At 36.8% G+C, this 22,985-nt stretch overlaps 1 protein-coding gene across 1 annotated transcript in view; it reads left to right on the plus strand.

Moving 5' to 3' along the window:
- Nucleotides 1–22,985, plus strand: part of PHLPP1 (PH domain and leucine rich repeat protein phosphatase 1) — a 218,585-nt gene that overhangs the window by 107,025 nt on the left and 88,575 nt on the right. Inside the window, exons 2-3 of the mRNA XM_063076825.1 lie at nucleotides 6,189–6,385; nucleotides 12,570–12,695. Coding sequence (XP_062932895.1) covers nucleotides 6,189–6,385; nucleotides 12,570–12,695 — 323 coding nt within the window. The remainder of the gene's footprint in view (nucleotides 1–6,188; nucleotides 6,386–12,569; nucleotides 12,696–22,985) is intronic.

The raw sequence follows: 22,985 nt of genomic DNA on the forward strand, positions 1-22,985 counted from the left end.
AAGGGTGGTCTTGTGGTAGTGAACTCCCGCAGTTTTTGTTTGTCTGAGAAATATACTATTTGCCCCTCATTTCGGAAGGATAGCCTTGCAGGGTAGAGTATTCTTGGTTGGCAATCTTTGTCTTTTAGTATTTTGAAAATATCATCCCATTCCTTTCTAGCTTTTAGGGTTTGTGATGAAAAGTCTGATGTTAACCTGATTGGGGCTCCCTTATAGGTGATTTGACGCTTCTCTCTTGCAGCTTTTAAGATTCTCTCTTTGTCTCTGAGTTTTGCCAATTTGACTATGACATGTCTTGGAGAAGGCCTTTTTGGGTTGAATACGTTTGGAGATCGTTGAGCTTCCTGGATCTGAAGATCTGTGATTTTTCCTATACCTGGGAAGTTTTCTGCCACTATTTTGTTGAATATGTTTTCAATGGAATCTCCATTTTCCTCCCCTTCTGGAATACCCATGACTCGGATATTTGAGCGCTTGAGGTTGTCTGATATCTCTCTCAGATTTTCTTCCATGTTCTTGATTCTTTTTTCTTTCTTTTTCTCTGCTTGTGTTATTTCAAACAGCCCATCTTCAAGTTCAGAGGTTCTCTCTTCAACTTCGACAGGCCTGCTGGTTAAACTCTCCGTTGTGTTTTTTATTTCGCTGAATAACTTCTTCAGTTCAGCAAGTTCTGCTACATTTTTTTTCAGGACATTGATTTCCTTGTATATTTCCTCTTTCAGATCCTGTATACTTTTCCTCATTTCATCATGATGTCTAGCTGAGTTTTCTTGTATCTCATTCAGTTTCTTTAGAATTATCACTCGAAATTCCTTGTCAGTTATTTCAAGGGCTTCTTGTTCTATAGGATCTAGAGTATGAGATTTATTAACTTTTGGTGGTGTACTTTCTTGATTTTTTGTATTTCTGGTGTCTTTTTTTTGGTGTTTATTCATTGTGGCAGGGGGTTTCACAGTCCACCGGTTTAAGACTAATGACTAACTAGGATGTTGCTGTGGTTGCCAATTTGGTATGGCTCCCGCCGTGACTGCTCAGTTGGCCTCTAGTGTCTTGTGTGTGTGGTTGCCTCGGGTCTTGGGCTTCTCCGGGGATCCACCTTTCTGGTCAGCTTGTACTCTGCTGGGCTGGTGGATCACGTACCACAGGGTGTGTGATCTCTGTTGAGCTTTCACTTTCTGTACAGGACTTCTCCCCGTTCCGTGTGCTCTGGCCCAGGCTGTTAGATCGTGCAGTGGCGACCCCACCGGGTGTGTGGTTTCTGTCGAGTCTCCGCCTCCCTGGCCGCACGTCTCCCCCCTCTGTGCACACTGTGCTGGGTTGGGGCGTGTCTTCTGCACCCCTCGTCTATCAGCTGGGCCTTCAAGACCCTGCTCAGCACCGCCTCGCCCAGGAAGTCTACCAGGTTTCTGCTAGGCACAGACGACCGGTCTCTCTGGGTGCCTTTGTAACACTGTGTAGATCTTTCTCGGGTCTTGTTCACGTTTGTATCCCCCCGGTATAAACCGAGTCTAGTGCCCGCCTGCAGCCTGCTCTCCGGCAGGTTCAAGCGGACCTGGGAACTCTCCTACCACACTATTCCCAACCAGAAATTCGTTAGGCTTTTTTCCAAACTGGTGGTCGCAGAGATGGTATCTGCCTCCCAGTAACAGGAAGTTTACCGGGGCCAGAGTCCAGGGTGTGGTGTTGTGACAGTCGGCCCGCCCGTACTTCCTAGCCCTCCCAAAACTGGTCGGGACGCCCCACACCCCCAGCCCTGCCAGAGAACCGTGGAGGGAGTGGGAGAGGAAGCCGGCCCGCAGGGTCCGGAAAGCCCTGCGCCAGGCCAAGCAAATGGGCTCAGTGATGGCCGAGCAGGGCGGAGCTGCCCGCACCTGGGAAAATGGAGGCAGCACCGGGGCAGTGAGTGGCCTGGTGGTGCAGTCGGGGAGCCGCGTGGGCAACCACCCCCCGGACAGAGCTGTGCCAGGGATCACTCACAGTGCTGTGCCAGGTCGGGCGCTCGCTCTGTCTCTGGTTTGTTGCCTTCCGTGTTCTCGGCGCTGCCGCCTCGGGCTGTTCAGTCGCGGCGCCGCTCGGGCGCTCCCAGGAGTCTTCTTTAATGCCGGCCTGAAACCTCGAATCCTGAATAGGGCAGCTGGCCGCCTTCAGTGCGGCCCCAGCCTCCGGGATCCTGGCTGCATCCACAGCAGCCCTGGCGCCGTGTTCCCTGTTTCAAGACTCACTTTTGCAGCTAAGAATCAGTTCTTTTCCTGCTCCACACTTCAAAGCTGTTGCCTGTAAATGAGGCAGCCTCTCCTGCCGGGGGCAAAGTGGCGTTGAGCCCCCACGACCGGCCAGCAGCAGCAGTCCTCCCTTAAGAGATGGCCAGAGGAAGGTCCACAAGTTTCCCGGCTGCCTGAGGCCCAGTGGCCACCTTTTCCACCTCAGCTACTCCGCGCCAGCCGCCGCAGCCGCCGCCATCTTGAAACCCCCCAAATTGCCTTTTAAAAAGGTTGTAATAATGTATCTCATCAGCAGCGTATGAGAAGTTTGTTTCCTTCCCTAAAACTTTATGCAGCAGGGAATATTAGATATTAGTCATTTTAAATCTTTGCCAATTAGAGGGGTTGTAAATGGTAATTTAATTTTTTATTTTATTTTATTACCAGTGGCAGTTTGGGGGATATGTTTTTTGTCTACTTGTACTTAATATGTGAACTTTCCTGTTTATTTATCTTTGTTCATTTTTCTGTTAGGATTCTGTCTTAGTTTGTTTTGTGCTGTTGTAACAGAATACCAGAGACTGGGTAATGTATAAAGAAAAGAAATTTATTTGGCTTATGGTTCTGGAGGCTGGGCAGTCCAAGACCAAGAGACTGCATCTGGTGAGTGCCTTCTTGCTGCATCATCTCATGGCGGAAGGCAGATGGGCAAGAGAGCAGGAGAGAAAACAAGAGATTGAACTCACAGTCTCAAGCCCTTTTGTAATCAGCTTTAATCCATTCATGAAGGTGGAGCGTTTATGACCTAAAGACCTCCCATTAGGCTATACTTCCAAACACTGTTGATTTGGAGATTATATTTTCAGCACATGCTTTTTGGAGGACACATTCGAACCATAGCAGGGGATGACTTGAAGATCATTATTTTTTTAGATTTATGGCCACAAAACATACAAGTCTTTGATGGTGGTTGCTGAAATGCAGCTCTCAGGTCTTGGCTATCAAGGATCCAAATCTGTAGGGCTGTTGTAGTGGATAAAAACCCAAATGATTCTGAGAAACATGGTTCTGAACCACATTTTGAGAAATGCTTTAAACGATTTGGTGCAGAGGACATTTTTTTGATGTTCTTAGTATCTGCTATCATAGGCCTGGCTTATAGTGGACACTTCAGACTCCCCTGCCCCCCACCCCCCAACACTACCTGAAATAAGAATTGTTAATTTGGTGTGGGACAAAGTCTTGAGTAAGTTAAGACCCAGAGGCCCTAGTGTGATCCCTTAGCATCGTGCTATAATTTTCTGCAAGTTGGCCTTAACCACCTCGTGGGCTAGTGTCTGTTTTTTAAATAGACTAGTGTAGATCACCTTGTCTACCATGTGCCAAATGAGTAAGTAAAAAAGAGAAAGTATATAAGTATGTTTTAAAATCACACTCTGTTGTGGTCATATCTGTCTCAGATTGAAACGTTTGCTTTTGCTGTTTATATTTTCTCCTGGATCATATAAAAATGCCTTAAACCTGTAGGGAATTAGAGTTACATTTCTAAAGTAAAAGGTATAATAACTGACCCAGCTCCAAACTGGTAGACATTGGTTACTTTGGTGATAGTATTTATTAGAGCATAGGACAATTGGAATTCCTCTGAATTGAGAATTTTGAGAATCGGCAGGGAGAGCTAAAATAATTCCTTGTGTCATAGAATAAAGAAGTCTGACACAAAGGAGGGTACACCTGGGTGATTGCCCAAGGTATGTATTACCTTGTTCATCTCCATATTCCCCAGAGCGCAGTTGGTACACAGCCAAGTCATGAGAGTGTGTCTGATGTGGAACACCCAAGGAGGGAACAGACAACAAAGATATTGAAGTTCACTCGGAGCAAGATGAGAGGGATTTGATTCAGATTATTTAGGGCATTCCGAGGACAGACTGATCTTACCATTTGGCTCCATGCCTATTTAGAACTCTTGGGAATTTTTCTGACTAGGGAATAAAAATCCAGTCTCTGTTGATGTATTCATATTTTTCTCTTAAGGATCCCTTTTGGCCTTAGTTCAGTTATCTGGTGATTTGCTTTGGAGCTTTCTGTAGGATGTATATGGAGTTGGAGAATTGAAACGTTGTCCCTTATGTACCTCTGTTCTCCTGTTTTCCAGTCTCTAGTTATTCACATATCTGAGTAAATGTGACAGGTTAACAGCTGTCCTTGAAGCCACTTTCTGATGTTGCTGGATAGAATGTCTGCTTTGCATTTGTGTGTGTGTGTGTGTGTGTGTGTGTGTGTGTCTGTGTGTGTGTGTGTTTATATCAGATCTCTTGTCAGGGAATGTTAGTTTATTACAGTTAAGGAGATTGCATTTTGGAAACCTGTTGCTTGTTGTTCATTGAGTCTAGTCCACTTATTCATTTTTCCTCTGAGTCTTTTCTTCTCTCCTACTTCTCTACAGTAGAGAGTCTGTCATGTACAATGGAGCTCTTAGACTGGAAATGTAGACATCTTCCTCTCTGTGTGTAAATGAACTTGTGCAGAATGGGACATATGAATGACTGTGTCTGATCCATCATTGGCAACCCGTGGCAAGTCACGTCTGTTTTGAGTAGTCTCCTGGGCTTCTTACTCATTTGTGGGAAAATTAACGTGTGGTAGACAAACAACGCAGTACCTTTCTACTGTGAGCTGTCAGTGTACTTGTTTGCTGAGCACCTGGTTCAAATAGCCAAATCACTGTTGTACTTCATTCTGGCCTAGCCCCTGCAAAATTATGGTAGTGCGAAGTATTTATAAAACATGTTAATATACTGGGAGAAATAGAAATTGAAATTCAAACCTGCTGGTTTTGTTACTTCCTAACATCTCTGCCCAAAAGTAAGTATTGGGAGGATTTAGACACTGTTTGGATATTCTTGAGATCTATTTTTGATGCTGTTGCTCTTCCTGTTCCCCGTCTAATGGGTATTAGAGACCTGTCAAAACTAGTTGACATTTATGTTAATTTTTAATATTTATAAGAATATAATTTCTCTTGAACTTATTTCTTCTGCTAGCCCTTGGCAACTAGTCGAACTTCCAAATAAATATATCACTCAGGCTGGGATTCTACTATGGGACATATAGCCCTTATTTATTTTTGAGCATGGGCTTCATTACTCTTTGATATTATATAGAACTGGGAAAATAGTTTTCTTGTTTTTTGTACAACTCTGTCACTATGTCATGTTAATTACAGTAGTTTTCCCATTAAGTTGATAGGACTTGCCTGAACGTTAATTCTGTCAAATTCATTTCCATGTGAGAAATGAAGACTCTTCAGGTCTTTCTCACATTTCTCTGAGTCTCTGTGCTTGTCTCTCTGCCTCCTCTCCATGAATGACAAGCATTGCTGTACCCGTCCTTCATGAATTGCTGTTAGGTTTATCTTTGAGAACTTATCCTGTGGTCATGGAGTAGTATTTTCCTGTTAGAAAAATCTTTCATTTTTTATGTTTCCTTCATAGTAAATATACATTGAATATCTGTAGAAGGAAAACTATCAGTTAATTCCATTAAGACCAATTAGTTCATTAAATGTTAGATATTGAATGTTATTTTCCTATCTCATTCTGTTGTATTTCCTTCTTAGTGTGTTTAAATTAACTCTAGTCATCCATAAAAATCATGAAGTCATCCCCTTTTACATGTAAAATTAAATTGTGAAAGATATAGAAGAAAGTAAGACCTGGGTTAAAACAGAGCAGTAAAAATAGTCATTTCATAGGATTTTAAGGAATAGGTCTTCTTCACTTAATATTGAAATGTATGTGTGGAGTAGATGTGGTAGTTCTTACTATAATTCTGTTCCTACAGCTGTCATACTCTCTCAATTATAAATTAAGTTGTTTCTCTATAATTATTCTCTTGTCCAGTTACTTTATCTGGTATGTGGATGAATAGGAAAAAAAAAGCTCATTTCTTTAAGAATAACATGTTTGCTTGTGTTTGTTTTAGGAAAACCTCACAGCACCATTAGCTCTGAACGGATTCAACTCTCAGGAATGTATAATGTCCGTAAAGGCAAAATGCAGTTGCCAGTGAACCGATGGACGAGACGCCAAGTCATCTTGTGTGGGACCTGCCTGATAGTGTCATCTGTGAAAGACAGCTTGACTGGAAAGATGCATGTTCTGCCACTAATTGGTGGAAAAGTAAGTTTAGAAAAAACAAAATACTAACAGGTTTCCCATCATCAGTAAGGACTTGACTTTGAGCTGTTTCTGCAATAAGGGATAGATGATTTTTGACTCATCCAAGGTTTTATTCAGTTCCTGTTGTGCTCCACCAATGGGCATTGTTGGTTGGTGGAGTTGTGGAAAATAACAGTGCCATTGGCTCACATGAGTCCCTTGTGATCTTTGCTTCATTAGTACATGCATTTTTACTTACTGGACTGAAAATATGCCTACTTGAATTTCACTGTTATGTTTTAGAGTGTAGATGATAAATTTATTATTTATTAGTAGACAGCTTGATAAACATCTTGATGTCTTGAGCATGTGTCTTGTTGTAGAGCATACTGATCCTTAAGTTCATGACCTTAGGAACATTCACACATGCTTACTGATGGTTTAGAACTCTCTAGCACTGAAGTCTTTGATTGCACTTTCCCTTACATCTCTGTTTATTTACCTCTCCATTTGTTTGTGTTTGGTGACCAGGGTTAGCATTTTTAGCGTATTGCTATGGCTAGTCATACATTTTGATCCTGAAAAGTATTACTCACTTCAGAGAAAACTTGTAATAACAGCTGACAGGTATTTCTGACATTACTGGCTGCTTTTCTTTGGGCATGTTAACTATTTTATTTCTAACATTTTAAAACAAAAAGAACCAGATTGTTTGGGAATATGTTACGTTCTTTTCTTTGCCAGATTTAATTATAAAATCCAAGTGTTGGTTGGGGTAGCATCTCTATAATTATATATCTTGATTTTTTAAATGATATAATCTGTTAATAAATGGAAAGGAAGATTTGGATGAGAAGATGGGTGATGGAAATTGGGAGCATATTAAACAAATATTTTCTTTGCCATTCCCCCCCCCCCCCCCCCGAATGGGCATGGGAAAGGAGGCAGGAGATGGAGAATATAAAGAACAATAAGAAATCAGTTTTTGTTAAACCTTTTTAAATCGACATGTCTGATCTGTTCCAGGGGTTATAAATGAAGACGATAAGACTGGATGTGTGTAGTGATAAATGGTTTTATTTTTCACCCACTGCATAGCACACTCCTTCTTTATAGTCTTTCCTTGTGAGTAAATAGCCTGTCTCAGTTTTTTCCCCTCTACTTTTATACAGTCTAGTTCTAAGAAGGCTAATCATACTTGATTGTTTTCAAAAATAGCTTTTAGTCAGGCTTCGAGTACATTTAGATCTATTTCATTCATCCATTTTGAAACCATTGCTCCTTAGCTTTTGTCTGAGCATTAAAGAGTTAGTGATTGATACTTATTACATAATATTTTGTCCTTTGGATGGCTTATTCAAAAATTAGTCATCAGTAGTACCACCACAGGTCATCAATAAAAAGCATATTTGATGTTTGATGCTTTGTTAGGTCAACAATCTATTTCTTCTGTATGATGCTGGGTGTTTGCATAGGCAAATCTAATATAACTATTTATTCAATATCCTTTGTGGGATAGGCACTGTGCTTCATGCCCCAGAAATACCAAGATGGGTAAGTCACCATTCATGCCTTTGAATAGTTTGTAATTTAGTATCAGGAGATGAAGGATGGACACAACAGCATATGCTCTAAGAGAGGTACAGAAAAGTACTATGGGAAATTAGTAGAAGGAAAGATTACGTTTTGTATGGGGAACAGAATTTTGGAATGAAAGAGGTTGCAGTGATGATAGAACTTGAAGGATGAAAAATCTTTTGATATGTGAAGTAGATAGAAAGATTATTATGCTGAGAGAGGCAGAGGCAGGTAATCACACGGAATGTTTAGATAAGGTCAGAAGATCCAGTTATAATTAGCATTTTCATTCAGAACTGGAGACTTGTCCTGTTTTCCAGGTTATTGGATGGACTTTTACCATTGAGTGAATTGAAAGTTAATAGCTTCCTCTTTTCACAAGCAAACCTTGCAAAACCGGTTTTGTGTTATGCCTTTAGAAATAATTGAGTACATCGAAAAATTGAGTCTTTAAAAACCTGTTGACCAAGTTATGGAAAAATAATTCACTTTTTGTGATATGAGCTTTCATTAATGTTTGTCTATTCCTTTTTTTATTCTGTTCTTTTTTTAAGGAAAAACCGAGAGTAAATGGAAGGTTTTTTTTTTTTTTAAATGTATATGTATATATAAAAGAGCTAGAAATAAGGTGTGAGATAGATCTGTCATAACCTAGCTATAATTGCTACAGTATCAAATTGATATGTTTCTAGTGCATTTTCAAATAATAAATGGTTTTGTTAAATAAATCTCTTAAAATTTAATTATTGGAAAATATCTGTTTAATGGATATATTTTTACTTATTGTACAGTTTTATTTATATCCTTTAGAATTTGACATACATTTTTTTAGATAATAATGTATTTTAATTAATACTTTACTCAATATTTGTTAAATTATGAAGCATACCACTTTGGATAACTGTTAACCTACTGCTCTGTTTAGGAACTCTAGCAGTGTGTCCAATACCAGTGTTTCTTTTACCTGTATTCTCTTCACATCTGCTTGCTCCATTGCCTCCCCTAACTCCTGAGGTATCTACTGTCCTAGAATGTGTATTCATTTCATCCTTTTTTGAAATAAGTTTTATCATGCTTGTTGATATTTTGCTTGTTTTTATCTGTATAAAAATGGTATTGTACTGCATGTGGTCTTCTATGGTTGAAGTTTCTCACTTGATATTATGTTTCATAATAATATTCCATGTTGCTTATGTGGTTTTCATTTCTATGTAATGTTCTATTCTACTCTGTAAACATTCCATAATTTCTTAAGCAGTTTTCCTGCTGATGGACATTTGTATTGCTTCCAGTTTTTTGTTGTTATAAACAATGCTGCTGACATAGTCTTATGTTGATATACCTCCTGAGATGCAAGTATTCTTTCTAGGGCAGTAGTTTGAAACTAGAGTTACTGTGACTGAGGGACATTTGTCAATATTTAGTAGTGTTTTGAGGGTCAAATGATTGAACAGTCAGTATATCAGTTAATAGAGGCTTAAGTTATGCCATGGTAACAAATCCCCCCCAAATCTCAGTGACTTACCAAACAGTTATTTCTCACTCACATTGTGTGTCCAGTATGAATTGGTGGGCTTCAGGGTATGGGCATTTCTTTTTTCACACAGTTGTGCAGAGACCTAGCCTGATGGAGGCTCTGCTCTTTTGTAATTTAACATTCGGGACCTGCAGCCTTCCTTTGTTGCTTTGGCAGGGAAAGAGGTCATTCACTGGCTCTTGTATTTTCAGACGCAGCAGTGACACATGCCACTTCTGCCCACAGCTAATAGGCCAGAAGTAGTCACATGACTCCACCTTAATTGCAAGGGGTTTGGGAAATGTGGAGAAGTAGATGGAGTGCTTGGTGTGTACCAACATCTTTGCTGCAAGAGGACACTCTTGGTATTTAAAGGGCAGGGGCTTAGAGAATGAAATATCATGTACAGTGTTAGACAGTCCTTCACAGTACACAATGAGTAACTATTCAATCTGGAATTCCTATAATGACCTCCTTGAGAAATACCTCTCTTGGATACGTACTTAGGTAGGAGTGCAGTTATTGGGCTCTGGAGCATATACAAAGTGATATCAAATTGTTTTCCAAGGTCGTACCATTTTATACTTGTGTGAGTATACAAGTGTTTTTGTTTCTGTACGTCTTCAACAACACTTTATCGAAGTATGATTAGCAACAATAAACTGCACATTTTGATAACAATTCAATAACCATATGCTCCCCTGAATACAGTTTTATAGCCATGTACATCCATTAAATCATCATCATAGTCAGGATAGAGAACATATCCATCACTCCCAAAAGTTTCCTTGTGTTCCTTTGTATTCCTTTCCTCCCACCCCTTCTTGCTCCTTTTCATCCCTGAGAAACCATTTACCTGATTTTTGTTAATATAGATTATTTTAAATAGAAATACTGTTGATTTTCGAGTATTGATCTTATATCATGCCATCTTGCTAAATTTTCTGGTTTATTCCAATATGATGCCTATAGATTCTTTTGAGTTTACTATGTAGCTAATCATATCAGATTCAGATAATGTCAATTTTCTTTCTTCCTTTTCTTTGTCTTATTGTAATGGCCAGGACTCTAGTACAATGTTAAATAGAAACAATAGATACTTGTCTTATCTTGAGAGTAATATCTCATGATTACCACTGAAGTTTGCCTTAGATATTTGCTAAATATCCTTGGTCAGCTTAAATGAATTATTTGAGTTCTTAGCTTACTGAAAGTTTTTATCATGAATATTGAATGGGTGGTGAATGTTAACTGCTTTTTCTGCAACTGTGGGGATGATCATATGGTTTTCTTCTCTAATCTGTTAATGTGATTAATGGTTCTATAGTTCTAATTATGTTAAACCATCTTTCCTTACCTGAGGCAAATCCAACTTGTTCTTGATGTATTTTTTCTATATTATTGGATTTTGATGCAACATTTTGTTAAAGATAAGTCTTCATGACTGAGGTTGCCTTTAATTTTCATTTCTTTTAATGTTCTGATCTGATTTTAGATATACTGGCCTCACAGAATAGGTTGGTATGTTTTAATTCATTTTTGTTTGTTTGGCAGATGAGTTTGGAATGATCTGTTTCATGAAACTTCAGTAAAAGTTACCTGTAAAACCATATGGGCCTAATATTTTCTTGAGAAATTAAAAAAATATATAAATTCTATGTCTTAAATGGTTATAAGACAATTTGGGCTTTCTGGTTTTTTTCTTGATTTAATGTTGGTAAAATATATTTTTCCTAAGAATGTGCAACAAAATTGTAATATTCTTTTTAATCTCTGGTGAATGTATAGCCATGTCCACCTTTTCGTTGCTAACATTATTCATAAGCATCTTCTCTTTTCTTGATAGGATTTGCCAGAGGATTTATCAATTCTATTAATAGTCTTTTCAAAGAACTAGTGTTTTTCTTAGCGGATATTCTCTGTTTTATGTTTGGTTTTTATTTCACTAATTTCTGCCTTTTTATCATTGCCTTCATCCTACTTTGAGTTTATTTGGTTTTTTTGTTTTTGATTTTTTTCCCCCAAGTTCTTAAGATATATGCTGATCAAATTAATTTTTTGCCTTCTTTTCCAATATAAGTATTTAAAAACACAAATTTGCCTCTAGATTTCTACTTTTATGGCATTCCACAGATTTTTATATATAGTATTTTTATAATTGTTTAGTACTATGAATTTTAAAATTTTAATTATTTCTCTCTTCAGCTATGAGTTTAGAAGTATGTAGTTTAAAAGCATGTAATTTAGAAATGTGTTATTAATTTCCTAAACATACATGGATTTGAAATTGATTTTTTATTATTGACTTTTAACTTAATTGCATTTTGGTCCAAGAACATAGTCTGTGTTACTGACTATGTTACTGACCTTTTTGAAAACTTTTTATACTTTCTTTGTGACTTGGCTTGTGGTTATTTGTGTAAATGAAATAAATATAGGACTTTGTATAATATCACATTACTTTGGATTTTTCCTCCTTTTGAAGAATTTATTGGGAGTGGAAATTTGATTTGACTATATGACTGCATTATTAGGACTTAAAAATTCCCATGGTAGGGTTTTATTTCAAGCTAATCTGTTTCACATTAAATTTTTAGAAACTTATTTAACATGCTTGAAGACCTTGTTTTTGCAAAACTTATAGGGGCTGGCTGGTTAGGTCAGTTGGTTAGAGCGTGGTGTTATAGCACCAAGGTCGGGGGTTTGGATCCCTTACCAGTCAGCTGCTCTCCCAAAAAAAACCTTGTTATTCAGAGTAATACAAAAGTCCCTTAAGTAAAAGCTTAAGTAAAAATCCTAAGAGGAAGTAAGAACCCCAGCACCCTATTGCAAAGGCATAGAATAAGAGAGTCTAGACCATTTTTAAACAGGAAGAAGAGAATTTCACTGTGGTGGGGAAATCTCATGAAGATAAAACTCCCCTTTTTTGGTTTCCTTGTAGTTCAGATTGGTTAGTCAGATGCAGGGATGTTGTTTTAGCTAATAAGAGGAACATATATAGGGAAAAATGCAAATCTGTGCAGGCTCACTGATCCAAGGTATAGTTAGTGAACTATGTCAGTGGTTCTGTGTCTTACTTGTTTTTGCCTCTCTCTTTGCTTGCTTTTATAGGTAGAAGAAGTGAAAAAGCACCAGCACTGTTTAGCATTTAGCTCCTCTGGACCCCAAAGCCAGACTTACTACATTTGCTTTGATACTTTCACAGAGTACTTACGGTGGCTGCGACAAGTCTCCAAGGTAAGCAAGCACTTACTCAGGAATCTAGCCATCTGAAAGTTGCTTTCTGCTTTACCGTGCTCCAAAATACAGTTATACACACACTTTTTTCCCCCCCAGTTGCTGCCAGTTGTCAGCAATTTTTAGTTTTTTAAAAGTTAATTTTGGCTGAAAAGTAGCTTTTAAAAAATTGTTTTTTATTTACCAGGTTTTGTTTATACTTAAAGAAAAATTCAGTGGGTAGACTGGCATTACTATCTTAATGTTATAGATAAAAAACATAAGATTGAGAATATTTAAGGGACTGGCCCAGAGTAAGACAACTACAAAACCACAAAATGCCCAGAGAATTGTTATGAATTTCCCCTTCCTCTGACTATTTTTTCATATGAAGTCTAATCTTGTGCCATCTCCATTTCACCTTTATTCTGCCTTTTGAGTGGTTTAATTTTTTCCATCTTATTTTGACCATTTTATATTCTCCTGATTAAACAAGATCACTGGGTCCCGTGAAATAATATACCTTTGTGTGTGTGTGTGATGGAAACCAGAATAACATGATAAAGTAAGATAAATAAATGCTAATATTTCAAGTACTGTGTGTGAGGTTTTTACATCTCATTTATAGAATTACATGTGAAATGAAGGGGTGGATTGCAATACTTCGTGCCTTGGTTTTGGATGTGTTTCTGAAATGATGAAACCTCTTTAGGGTGTAAGAGCATTACAACCAAATTTGCTTTCATATTTTTGAATTTATAATCCAGTTTGTTATCCAAGTTCAGTGTGATTTAGACTTCTGTGTGATGTAATTATTTGTCAAGTCCATGAGTCAAGGAATAACTTTGTGAGACACTTAACAGAAAATTAGAAAATAATATCTAGAGAGCCTTTTTGACATACTGGCTCATTTGAATTATCAGGTAAAAACTGATCTCTAATTATGTGGTATCATGTAGGAGCATTAGTTTCTTTTCTTCCTAGAGAAGAAGCAATGGGCAGAGTTTCCGCTGATAGGATTTAGGAGATTTCTCCCAACCAAGTGGAGATTCTAAATGTATAGGGTGGAACCCCTGGGGGAAGAAGATGGGAAAGATAACACTTTTCCTTCAGAATTGCATGTAGAATTAATGTGATATTAGAGGAGATAAGTACATCTGTCTTGCTGATTTAAAATTACTGGTATGGTTGCAAATGTGAGGAGACAAGTATTAGGTATTACTGTGCTTTTATATTTAAGTGGTTGTACTTTTATATGTATTTATATTTAAGTGGTTGCATAGATTCAAAGCAAATAGGTCAGTTGCCTATTACTCTGCTTTACTCAGAATAAAATGCCAAACTATGGTAAAAGTGAAGCAAATTTCTTCCTATATGGAGATACTGATGTTTTTAAAATAAATTTTTTATTTACTTATTAACTTTTTAATCATTTTGAAAGAATTTTATATTTACAGACAAGTTGCAAGGATAGCATGGAGAGTTCTTATATACCCCTCATTCACTTTCCCAAACATATTATCATGGTACATTTGACAAAACTGAAAAACCAACATTAGTACATTATTCTGAACTAACCTCCAGACTTTATTTGGATTTCACTAGTTTTTTGGTAAGTTAAAGTTCTAAATCCAGCAGGCATTTACTAAGGACCTTCTGTATGTCAGGTCTGTGTTTCAGCAAAGAACAAGTCCAATTCTCTCTTGGTAGGGCTCATTCTGATGGAGACAGATGATAAATAAGTGAACAGACAAGAAAGAACATAGCAAGTAATTTTAGTGGTATGATATGAGGTGACATGAGAATGGTGAGACAGCATGGTGGGGGAGGGATAATGCTTTCTGAGGAGGGGACATTTAAACCTCAACTTCAGTGAAAGAAGTATCTGAGTATTCAAAGATCTGGTGGGAGGAGCTTTCCAGGCAGAGGTTGAAGACAGTACTAAGGCCCTAAGACTACGATGAGGGAGTGTTACAGGATGGGAAGTTGGAGCAGGAAGGGGTCTTATGTTACAGAGCAAGGTAAAGAGTTTGGATTTTATTATTAATATAATGACAAGCAATTAAAGAGTTTACTTGTTGAAAGTTACATGATCTGACAGTGGCTGTTGGGCGGTGAATGGATTGTAGAGGGTAAGAACAGAAGCAGGTAGGCCTGACCATCAAGATGCTTTCGTGGTTGATGTTGGCAGGAAGTGAGGGTGGTTTTGCAGTGGAAGTGGAGAGACATGGATAGATGTGTTTGGGGTTGTGCTTTGGAGATTGAGTGACAGGATTGCTGATAAATTACATATAGGGCATGAGGAAAAGGGAGAAATAAAGAATGACTTCTAGGTTTTAACTTTGAAGCTACAATCTTCCCAGTAATTCAATCAGAAACCATAGTACTAATTAGCAAGCCTCTTTAAAACTGGTGAAATACAGTTCTTGAGTTCAAAGAGCTTCTGTTCCAAGAGAGGGCAGAGAGGAAGCTCAAGTGGTAGGTTATGAATTCTCTCTTAAATAGGATTTGAAAAATGTTGACTTCTAACGTATTGCTCGTGATCATAAATGTCAAATATTAGCTTGGTTATTACTCTTTGCTATATTCCTGGTTTTCTAATAATGCTATCTCCATGGTCTAATAGTATAGTATATCTACAGCAAGGCTCTCACTTTGATTATCCAAACCACAAACAGATTCAGACATCAGACCTCTTTAATGGGAGAATTTAGAAGATGGAGGGAGAATTGTGATATGATAGCACGTGACTCAGCTACTGATTGTTGTATTGCCATTAGAAAGCATTTGATACATGAGTACTGAGTATTGTAGCTATATGGAGAAGATAATTCACACACACATGCATACACAATATATCCATATATGGCATACATTTTATACTTAAAACAAGTGTATTTCCAGGAGGGAGGAAGAGCTTTAATTTAATTACCTTAGATTACATTAGTATTAGCTAGAATTAATTAGAATAAGAACCTTAACCTCTTTTCCCTTCAGAAAGGCTTTGAATGTTTGGAGAAGCTACATAATGTGGGAGTAAAGAGTTTGAGTACATTTACTGGCTATGTGGCTGTCCAAATTTCTAAATTCTAAGCTTTTTAAAATCTGATAAAGGGAATAACAGTTCTTACCATTTAGGGCTTGTAATGAGATACTTGTGTAATGAACTTATACTGGCACATACTAAGTAAACAAGTAGATGTGTGTCTGTGTGTGTGTGAATGACTGACTAAATTTTGACTAAACAAATAAAATAATTTTATGTCCATCATTCTTGCCATCATTGATTACTCAGACAGTGTTTTAAAGCATTATCTATTTACATGTTTATTTGCAGCAGCTAATGACATACATGTGCACAGTTTACCTGAGCAAGTTACCTTTTGCTGCTAACAACCACAGCAGCCTTTTGAGGAAAGTGATTAAGGATGGCAGACATATGGGAGAATGAAGAGTTCCTCCTGAATAGTTAGGGGTGGGGAACATAGAGCAAAATATTTTAACAAATGCAGATTTTAATCTTTTTATTTTTTATCTTTTTTGTATTTTATTTTTTTTATTTATTTTTATTGGTTATGACTATGCATGGGGCACAGAACAAATTGTGAACAAGTGTTGACTGGTGCCTAAGATGTGATGGCCAGATCCATACTGGCAGCATGCCCATTATCACAAATTGTGATTATACCCCCTGTTCTCCACAGTAAATGCAGATTTTAAATATAGTGTCTTTCCTTTTTCCAATTTTAAAAACCAGATATATATTTCAAAAACTTTTAGAAGTTGTTACGGTTAGTGAATTAAAGGGCATGTGAGTTGTAAGGGGCTGACTAAAGAGGTTAGATATTATAGAAGAAATAAGTGAAGGAACTCCTTATTTAGGTATGAATGTTATATAAGATATGGTCACACCCTTTAAACTTTCTATGTTGAGATAATCTTGTGACAGTTTTTTCCTTTAGTCTAGGAACCTGGGAGAGGAGAGTAGGTTGGGGCTGCTGAAACAGGGTGACAATCTGGTGCTATGGGGAGCTTGTAATGGACAAGGTTGACTGTTCTAAGCCCATTCTGCTTCCAGCTTCCCCTTTCATTTGTTGTCTGTTCTTCCTCAAGTGTCGGTATTAGGAAGTTATACAGTTTAGTCACACACAGGGTTACTATGGAAACACTTAGTTTCTTTTTCTTTTCTTCATATTCAGAAACAAAACATTCACAGAATGGATTGTCTTTACATCCTGATGTTTAAATGAGGATTCATTTTGATAAGAATCTAAAAGAAAAACAAACCAACAATGTAAAGAAATACCTGAATTTCTGATTTTTAAGGACCATCCCCACCCCAGTCAGGGTAGCAGGATAAAAAGAACCAAAGTTCAATTATTTTTAAATTAAAATGAATTAGATAAGTAGTTTAAAAGGAAAGACTTTTTATTTTCAGTTTATGCTTCTGGATTTTAGCTACTAGAGAAATGTTAATCCTTGTTCTAATTTGTTTTGTTTGGTTTTGGGAAACTTTGTAAAAGTTTATTAATTAAATGTGTCGTACCAAGATAGGCTCTTATATACTTATTATTTTTAAGCTTAGTCTTAGCACTTAATATATATTATATATTATTATATTACATATATTGCTTGTCAAAAGTAATATCAAGGCAGTCCCTTCAGAGTTTTTATTTTGGGTGTGTGTTAGTGGTAGATATTGTGGAGGAACTCCTTTGGGAGGATTACAATATTGGTTGTAAAGTCATCCCTAAGATATTAATGCACGACATGCTTTAAAAATTCAGTAAACATCCTATTACACAGTGTAAAAAAGGGTTCTGTTTGTTCAACATGGGCACGTGTATTAGCATGTTCTCAAAGTGTTTGGAGGGGCAGTAAAGTAAAAAGGCTGAGGGTGGTAGCTGAGGGAAGAACAGGAATTACAGAAGAGCTCCTATCAAATATAGGAGTAGCATAGAAATGCTGACCTAGCCGTTCATCTTTGGCCCACTTTAGAGTGTATTCGTTTTAGACATGTTGAGTTATGCTGTGTATTCTTTTCAATGTTAGTTTTTAATGTGAATCTATAACCAGTTTGACTTTTACTTTAGAAATCTTAATTTAGTCACTTCTTAGTCACTTCTGCGATACTGTATTATCCCACTTTAAAGTCTGTTTCTTTATTTCATGGAAGATTAAAAGTAGCTTCATATCACTGATTTAGTATTGTGTGTATGTGTGTTTTTAACTTTTCATTATGGAAAATGTCAAATATTTAGAAGTAAGGATAATAGTGTAGTAACACCCTCATATCTGTGACCCAGCTTCTGCAGTTATCAACTCACGGCCAGTCATATTTTATCTGTACATTCTCCCCAGTCCCTCTGGATTATTATAAAGTAAAGCCCAGACGTCTGTTATTTCACCCACAACTATTTGTGAGTGTGTATGTGTGTAACTCTAGAAGAAGATGAGAACTCTTATTACAAATATAACCACAATACCATTATTTATATGTTTTTTAAAAATGGACAATTCAGGTAATTATGATTATTTTTACAAATCTCTGTTCAGATTACAAATATTAAGAGAATTGATTCAGGTGTCTTATTCCTGAAATAATGATGTAGCATGTGATACCAAAAAGACTATACAGCAGTTGTGGAAAAGGGCATATTGTGAGTTGCTCTTTAACTTTTCATCAGATAGATTGAATGCTATCAAGTATTGATTAGATAAATGAAGATGAAAACAATTTATTACTTAGCACACTTCAAAGTTCAGTGTTTTGAATTTAGATAGTAAAATGACTAAATGGAAAGTGATAGAGCCCTGTAGTTAGGAATGCTTTATATAAAAATAGGAATTTTTTCTTTCAAATTGTCCTAGTTCTCTTCTGTAGAAGAAAGGAAAAGGCACAGCATGACCTCTTCCAAGGACCTCAAACCAGGCCAGTTTAGTTGGTTATAACATAGTGATGATGAGCCCAGTGTTACAAATTTAGACCTTAAAGGGCCATTTAGCTTTTCTATATGTGTCTCTCTATGTGGTAACATCAGTGGCTAACTTGCTGGCAGTTGCAGGTGACTGTGACTGTCACAGTCATCATCCCTCCTGCTGTGTAGCTCTCAGTATTAACTATAGTATTTTAATTGTACGCCATTGACTTGGGTAAAAAAAAGTCAACTGCAGTGAACTTCTGGTTGCCATGATATATTTGGTTCACCCTAAACACGTGTAACATAGGCTAGTCTGGGCCATGTTTCATGCTGAATTAAAGATCACATGAAATGATGAGTAAACATCACCCTTTAAATAAGAATAAGGTATGTGGTGAAGCACAATTGAACTTTTGGTTTCATGTGTTTAAATCCAGATTTTACTCAATGAATATTTAACTACTTGAGTCAATTCATTCAATTGTAATAGGATTGAGGATCCTATTAGGGTTGCTTTAGCATATCACTTTGTCCTTGAGGGATTGTGCTGTAGTTTGTTACATTAGGGTTATAGTGATAAGAAGCTTTTCTCTCTATACCATCTACTGAGGAGTCCAGGGCTTTTCTGGAAACCCTCACTTCACATTTTATACCCATTCTATTTTTTTCTTTCTTTCTTTCTTTCTTTCTTTTTTTTTTTTTTTTGTGACTGGCCAATATGGGGTTCTGAATATCTATTTTTTAGGTAAGAATCAAGTGCCCTTTGACCAAAGACAGTCTAGCAAGCCTATAGTAGAATATGAAGTAGAACTAAGGGTCTCAGTGACATGGATTTTAGCTTATAAAATGTGACCCCTATCCTGACCCGATTGCTGTTGTTCCAATTCTGTAGTGATGATGTGAGAAAAGATTTCAAGGAGGTAACAGGCAAGCTGAGTCTTGAAGGATAAATAGGAGTTCACTACAAGGACAAAAAGAAAAGTTCATTTCAAGGGGAGTGAAATATGTCCTCTGAAATATAATCATATCACAGATGTCTGAGCAGTGTAGGAAAAAAAAAAAAAAAAAGAGACAAGATAAAGTAGAATAGTGCTGGCCAGGATAGATTGTTTCCTGTTAATGCCATTTCACTTGTGGAAATCTGACTATAAATTACCAAATATTATAATTAATTTTCTAGTATAGTAATGGATTAGTTATATAAAAATTCTTATTATGGAATCTTTCCTTATTAGAGTTATAAAGTAGTAGTCTATGAAATTAGGGAATTCAGAAATTCTGCTTCGAATTTAGGCTGGAGGTGAAATACTGTATTTTGGATTGTATTAAATTTCATTTTTGTTATACACCAAACTGTGATTAAGTTATCAAAACTGATAGAATGATCTCTTTACATTTATAATTATGCTTCATCTACCCCTATCTTATTTCCTCACTGCTTATCCCTTCTATTCTTTTTCTCCTGTGGTTACTATTGTTTCTGAAAACCTAGTTAATATATTCCTGTAAAAGAAGTTTTCACTTCAGTTCTACATTATTTCAGTTTAAAACTATTTTATTTTCTCCAGAGTTTTAGAATATAATTTTATACAAATAACAAAGATACCCAGTGTGCTTACCATCTCATAACAAAAGAAGCATGCTTTTCTGAAACATTGCTTATTTGTATATTTAGGCTACTGCCATTTTAAACTCATCCCGTGTACCTCCATTTTCCTTCCTCCTCTCTTTTCATTCCTTCCTCCTTTATTTCTCCAGCTGTGTTGGAATTAGCAGGGTTGTTATTCTCCTTGGGGAGAGAGAGGGAAGAAAGAGAGGACACTTATTCTGTCCTTTCTTTGTGCCAGACACTGTTCTAGGTTCTGCCTGGATTGTCAGGACCTCAGCAAATGAAAGTGTGTTCCTCATGTTCCTGGTGCAACTCTGGAAACATTTTCCCAGGAATCATTAAAAAAGGTTGGTTGGGATCTGAACTATTATTATTAGTGCTTTCAAATAAATAGATGTGGATTTTGTCTATATGATGTTATCTAAAATACATCTAAGTTTCAAGGAAGGAACTTGCAGCTACATTTTAAAGTTACATGTTATTTTAAGATCGAGAAGGCCCTTGTAAGGTAGTTGCCGAAAAGAAAATATTAATTGTTGTAGTTCTCTGAAATAATTGTCCTAAAAATTATTTGGTATTTTCTTTGAAAATATTCTTTGGTTTAACCTTGAATTCTAGTCATCATCAAATGGCTCTTAGTTCAGAGACTTAGAATTTAAGATTTGAAAAAGACCTTGTGGACCCCCAGACTCCCTCCTCCTCCAATGTCTATATGTCATATGTCTTTCAGACATATGTAGTGTCTGGTAAGATGCTTCTTACGACACGTAAGTGAGCTGAAGTCTTTATTCCTATAGCTTTGATTCATTGATCCTAGTTTTACTCTCTGATATAACAATAGTTCCACTCCCTCTCCTATTTGATAACCTCTTATTGCAGTTACCATGGTCTCTTGCTTGCACTGCCCATCCCCTCCTTTCCAGTTTGTTTTCAGGTGAAGCATCTCAGGTAATCCCAACAATTCCCTTCTGTCACTTGGTTCTCAGATCCCTATCTACTAGCTTCCCTTCTGGGTGCTCCCTTTTTTGTTGACATACTTGCAAATATCATCTGATCAGCCCAGAATGTGTGACCATTATTTTTCTTTCTTTAGACATTATATCCAAAGTGAATTAGTTACTCATTTGTGAGGTCAGCATGAAAATAAAAAGATTTTTGTTTTGTTCCCCCCCCCCCCCAGCTTATTGATAGGTATATTTTGTTAATAACAAACTTCGGCATATTGACTTGATGATGTAATAACAACAATAATGCACATAGCAATAATTAACATTTTGGTAACTTTTACTATGTGGCAGACACTATTCTAGATATTTTGTTGTAGCCCTGTGAGGTAGTTGCTCATACCAATTCTACAAGGTAGGGCTTTACAACAAAAGATCATATCTCTTGACACGATACTGTCATCTTTATTTTGCTGATGAGGGAACAGAGGTACAAAGAAAGTATTGAACCACTGATTTATGCAGTAAGTTCTGCCTTGCTCTTTTTATTTAATCATACTTTCAATGTTTTACGGTGGTCTAAAAGGACTAAAAACAAAGATTTAAGTAACAGCTACAAGACTATAAGTAAAGTTTACTGAAAATATGAAAATAAAGTACTTCATATACAGAGTTTCATCAGAATCCATGCAGCTCAGGAGTATAATAAAAGGTGGTTTATCAAGGAGTTTATTGACTGGAGTGTGCTGCTAAAGGACACTTGAGCTTAGCCACTATACATTGATCATTGATCTTCTTAAATAATGACCAAGAGGTATTTAAGGAATCCGAGATGCCTTCTGAGTCATTCAAGGCAGATAAAGTTGGTTTCGATGTTGAGGGAACTATTGCTTTTTGATTCTTGGAAAACTGCTCAAATAATGATATATCAGGAACTTAGCACATATAATTAACCAGATTTCTGTATCTGGTCATTTTATATTTTGAAGTAAAAATCCTTTAAATCTGAGGATTTAGACCAATTAAAAAATATATATCTTTAAAAGTTTAGTTCCCATTAATATACTTATTTGTACTTATCTTGGGAATCCTCAGTATTTTCTCAGAGTATTGAATTTTCTCCAATTGCTCTGAAGTGTTAAATTCTTCTACCCACTGTTCTAATCTATAATTTTATAAAGCAGGGAATAGTGGAATAATTGGGAAAAATTTTGTGGACTCTCTATATTAAACATACCAGATCTTGTATGAGGACAGAAGGGTACTTCAAAAAGTTCATGGAAAGATTCCTACTATTTTTTAACTGTTTGCCCATGAACTTTTTGAAGTACTCCTGTATGTTAGACTTGGAACTTAACATCAGTTTTTTTGGGGGGGATATTAAGTACAAGACAAGTAGCTTATTTTTGACAGTAGAACCATGTGAACATGTGTTTCTTTGCCTTCCACGAATTTGTCACCCCTTTTCCCCTGAGTGACGGAGCCACCAAAGATTACTCAAAGCCCATCTCTTCTGAGCATAATCTCCTGGAATGCTCAAAATAGAGGCATTCCTTTCATTTGGGAAATTAACTACGAATTGGGGTTCTCTTCCTGCATTTATTCGCTAGACCAGGAAGTTACAGGAAGAGAACATAGGTGGGGTTTTTTCTAAGTATGGTTTAACAAGTTTAATAATAGTCATTCCATAATGCAATTTTCAAGAAGTTAAGTTGATCCACCAACAAAAGCTTGATCTTAGCAAACATTCCTTCTTCCTACACGGCTTCCCAGTATCTTTACATATCAATCAGTAACCTGTCTTTGAGCCAGCAACCTTGCTGTGTTACAATTTTTT

Source organism: Cynocephalus volans, chromosome 13, assembly GCF_027409185.1.
Source record: "Cynocephalus volans isolate mCynVol1 chromosome 13, mCynVol1.pri, whole genome shotgun sequence".
NCBI classification, from domain to species: Eukaryota; Metazoa; Chordata; class Mammalia; order Dermoptera; family Cynocephalidae; genus Cynocephalus; species Cynocephalus volans.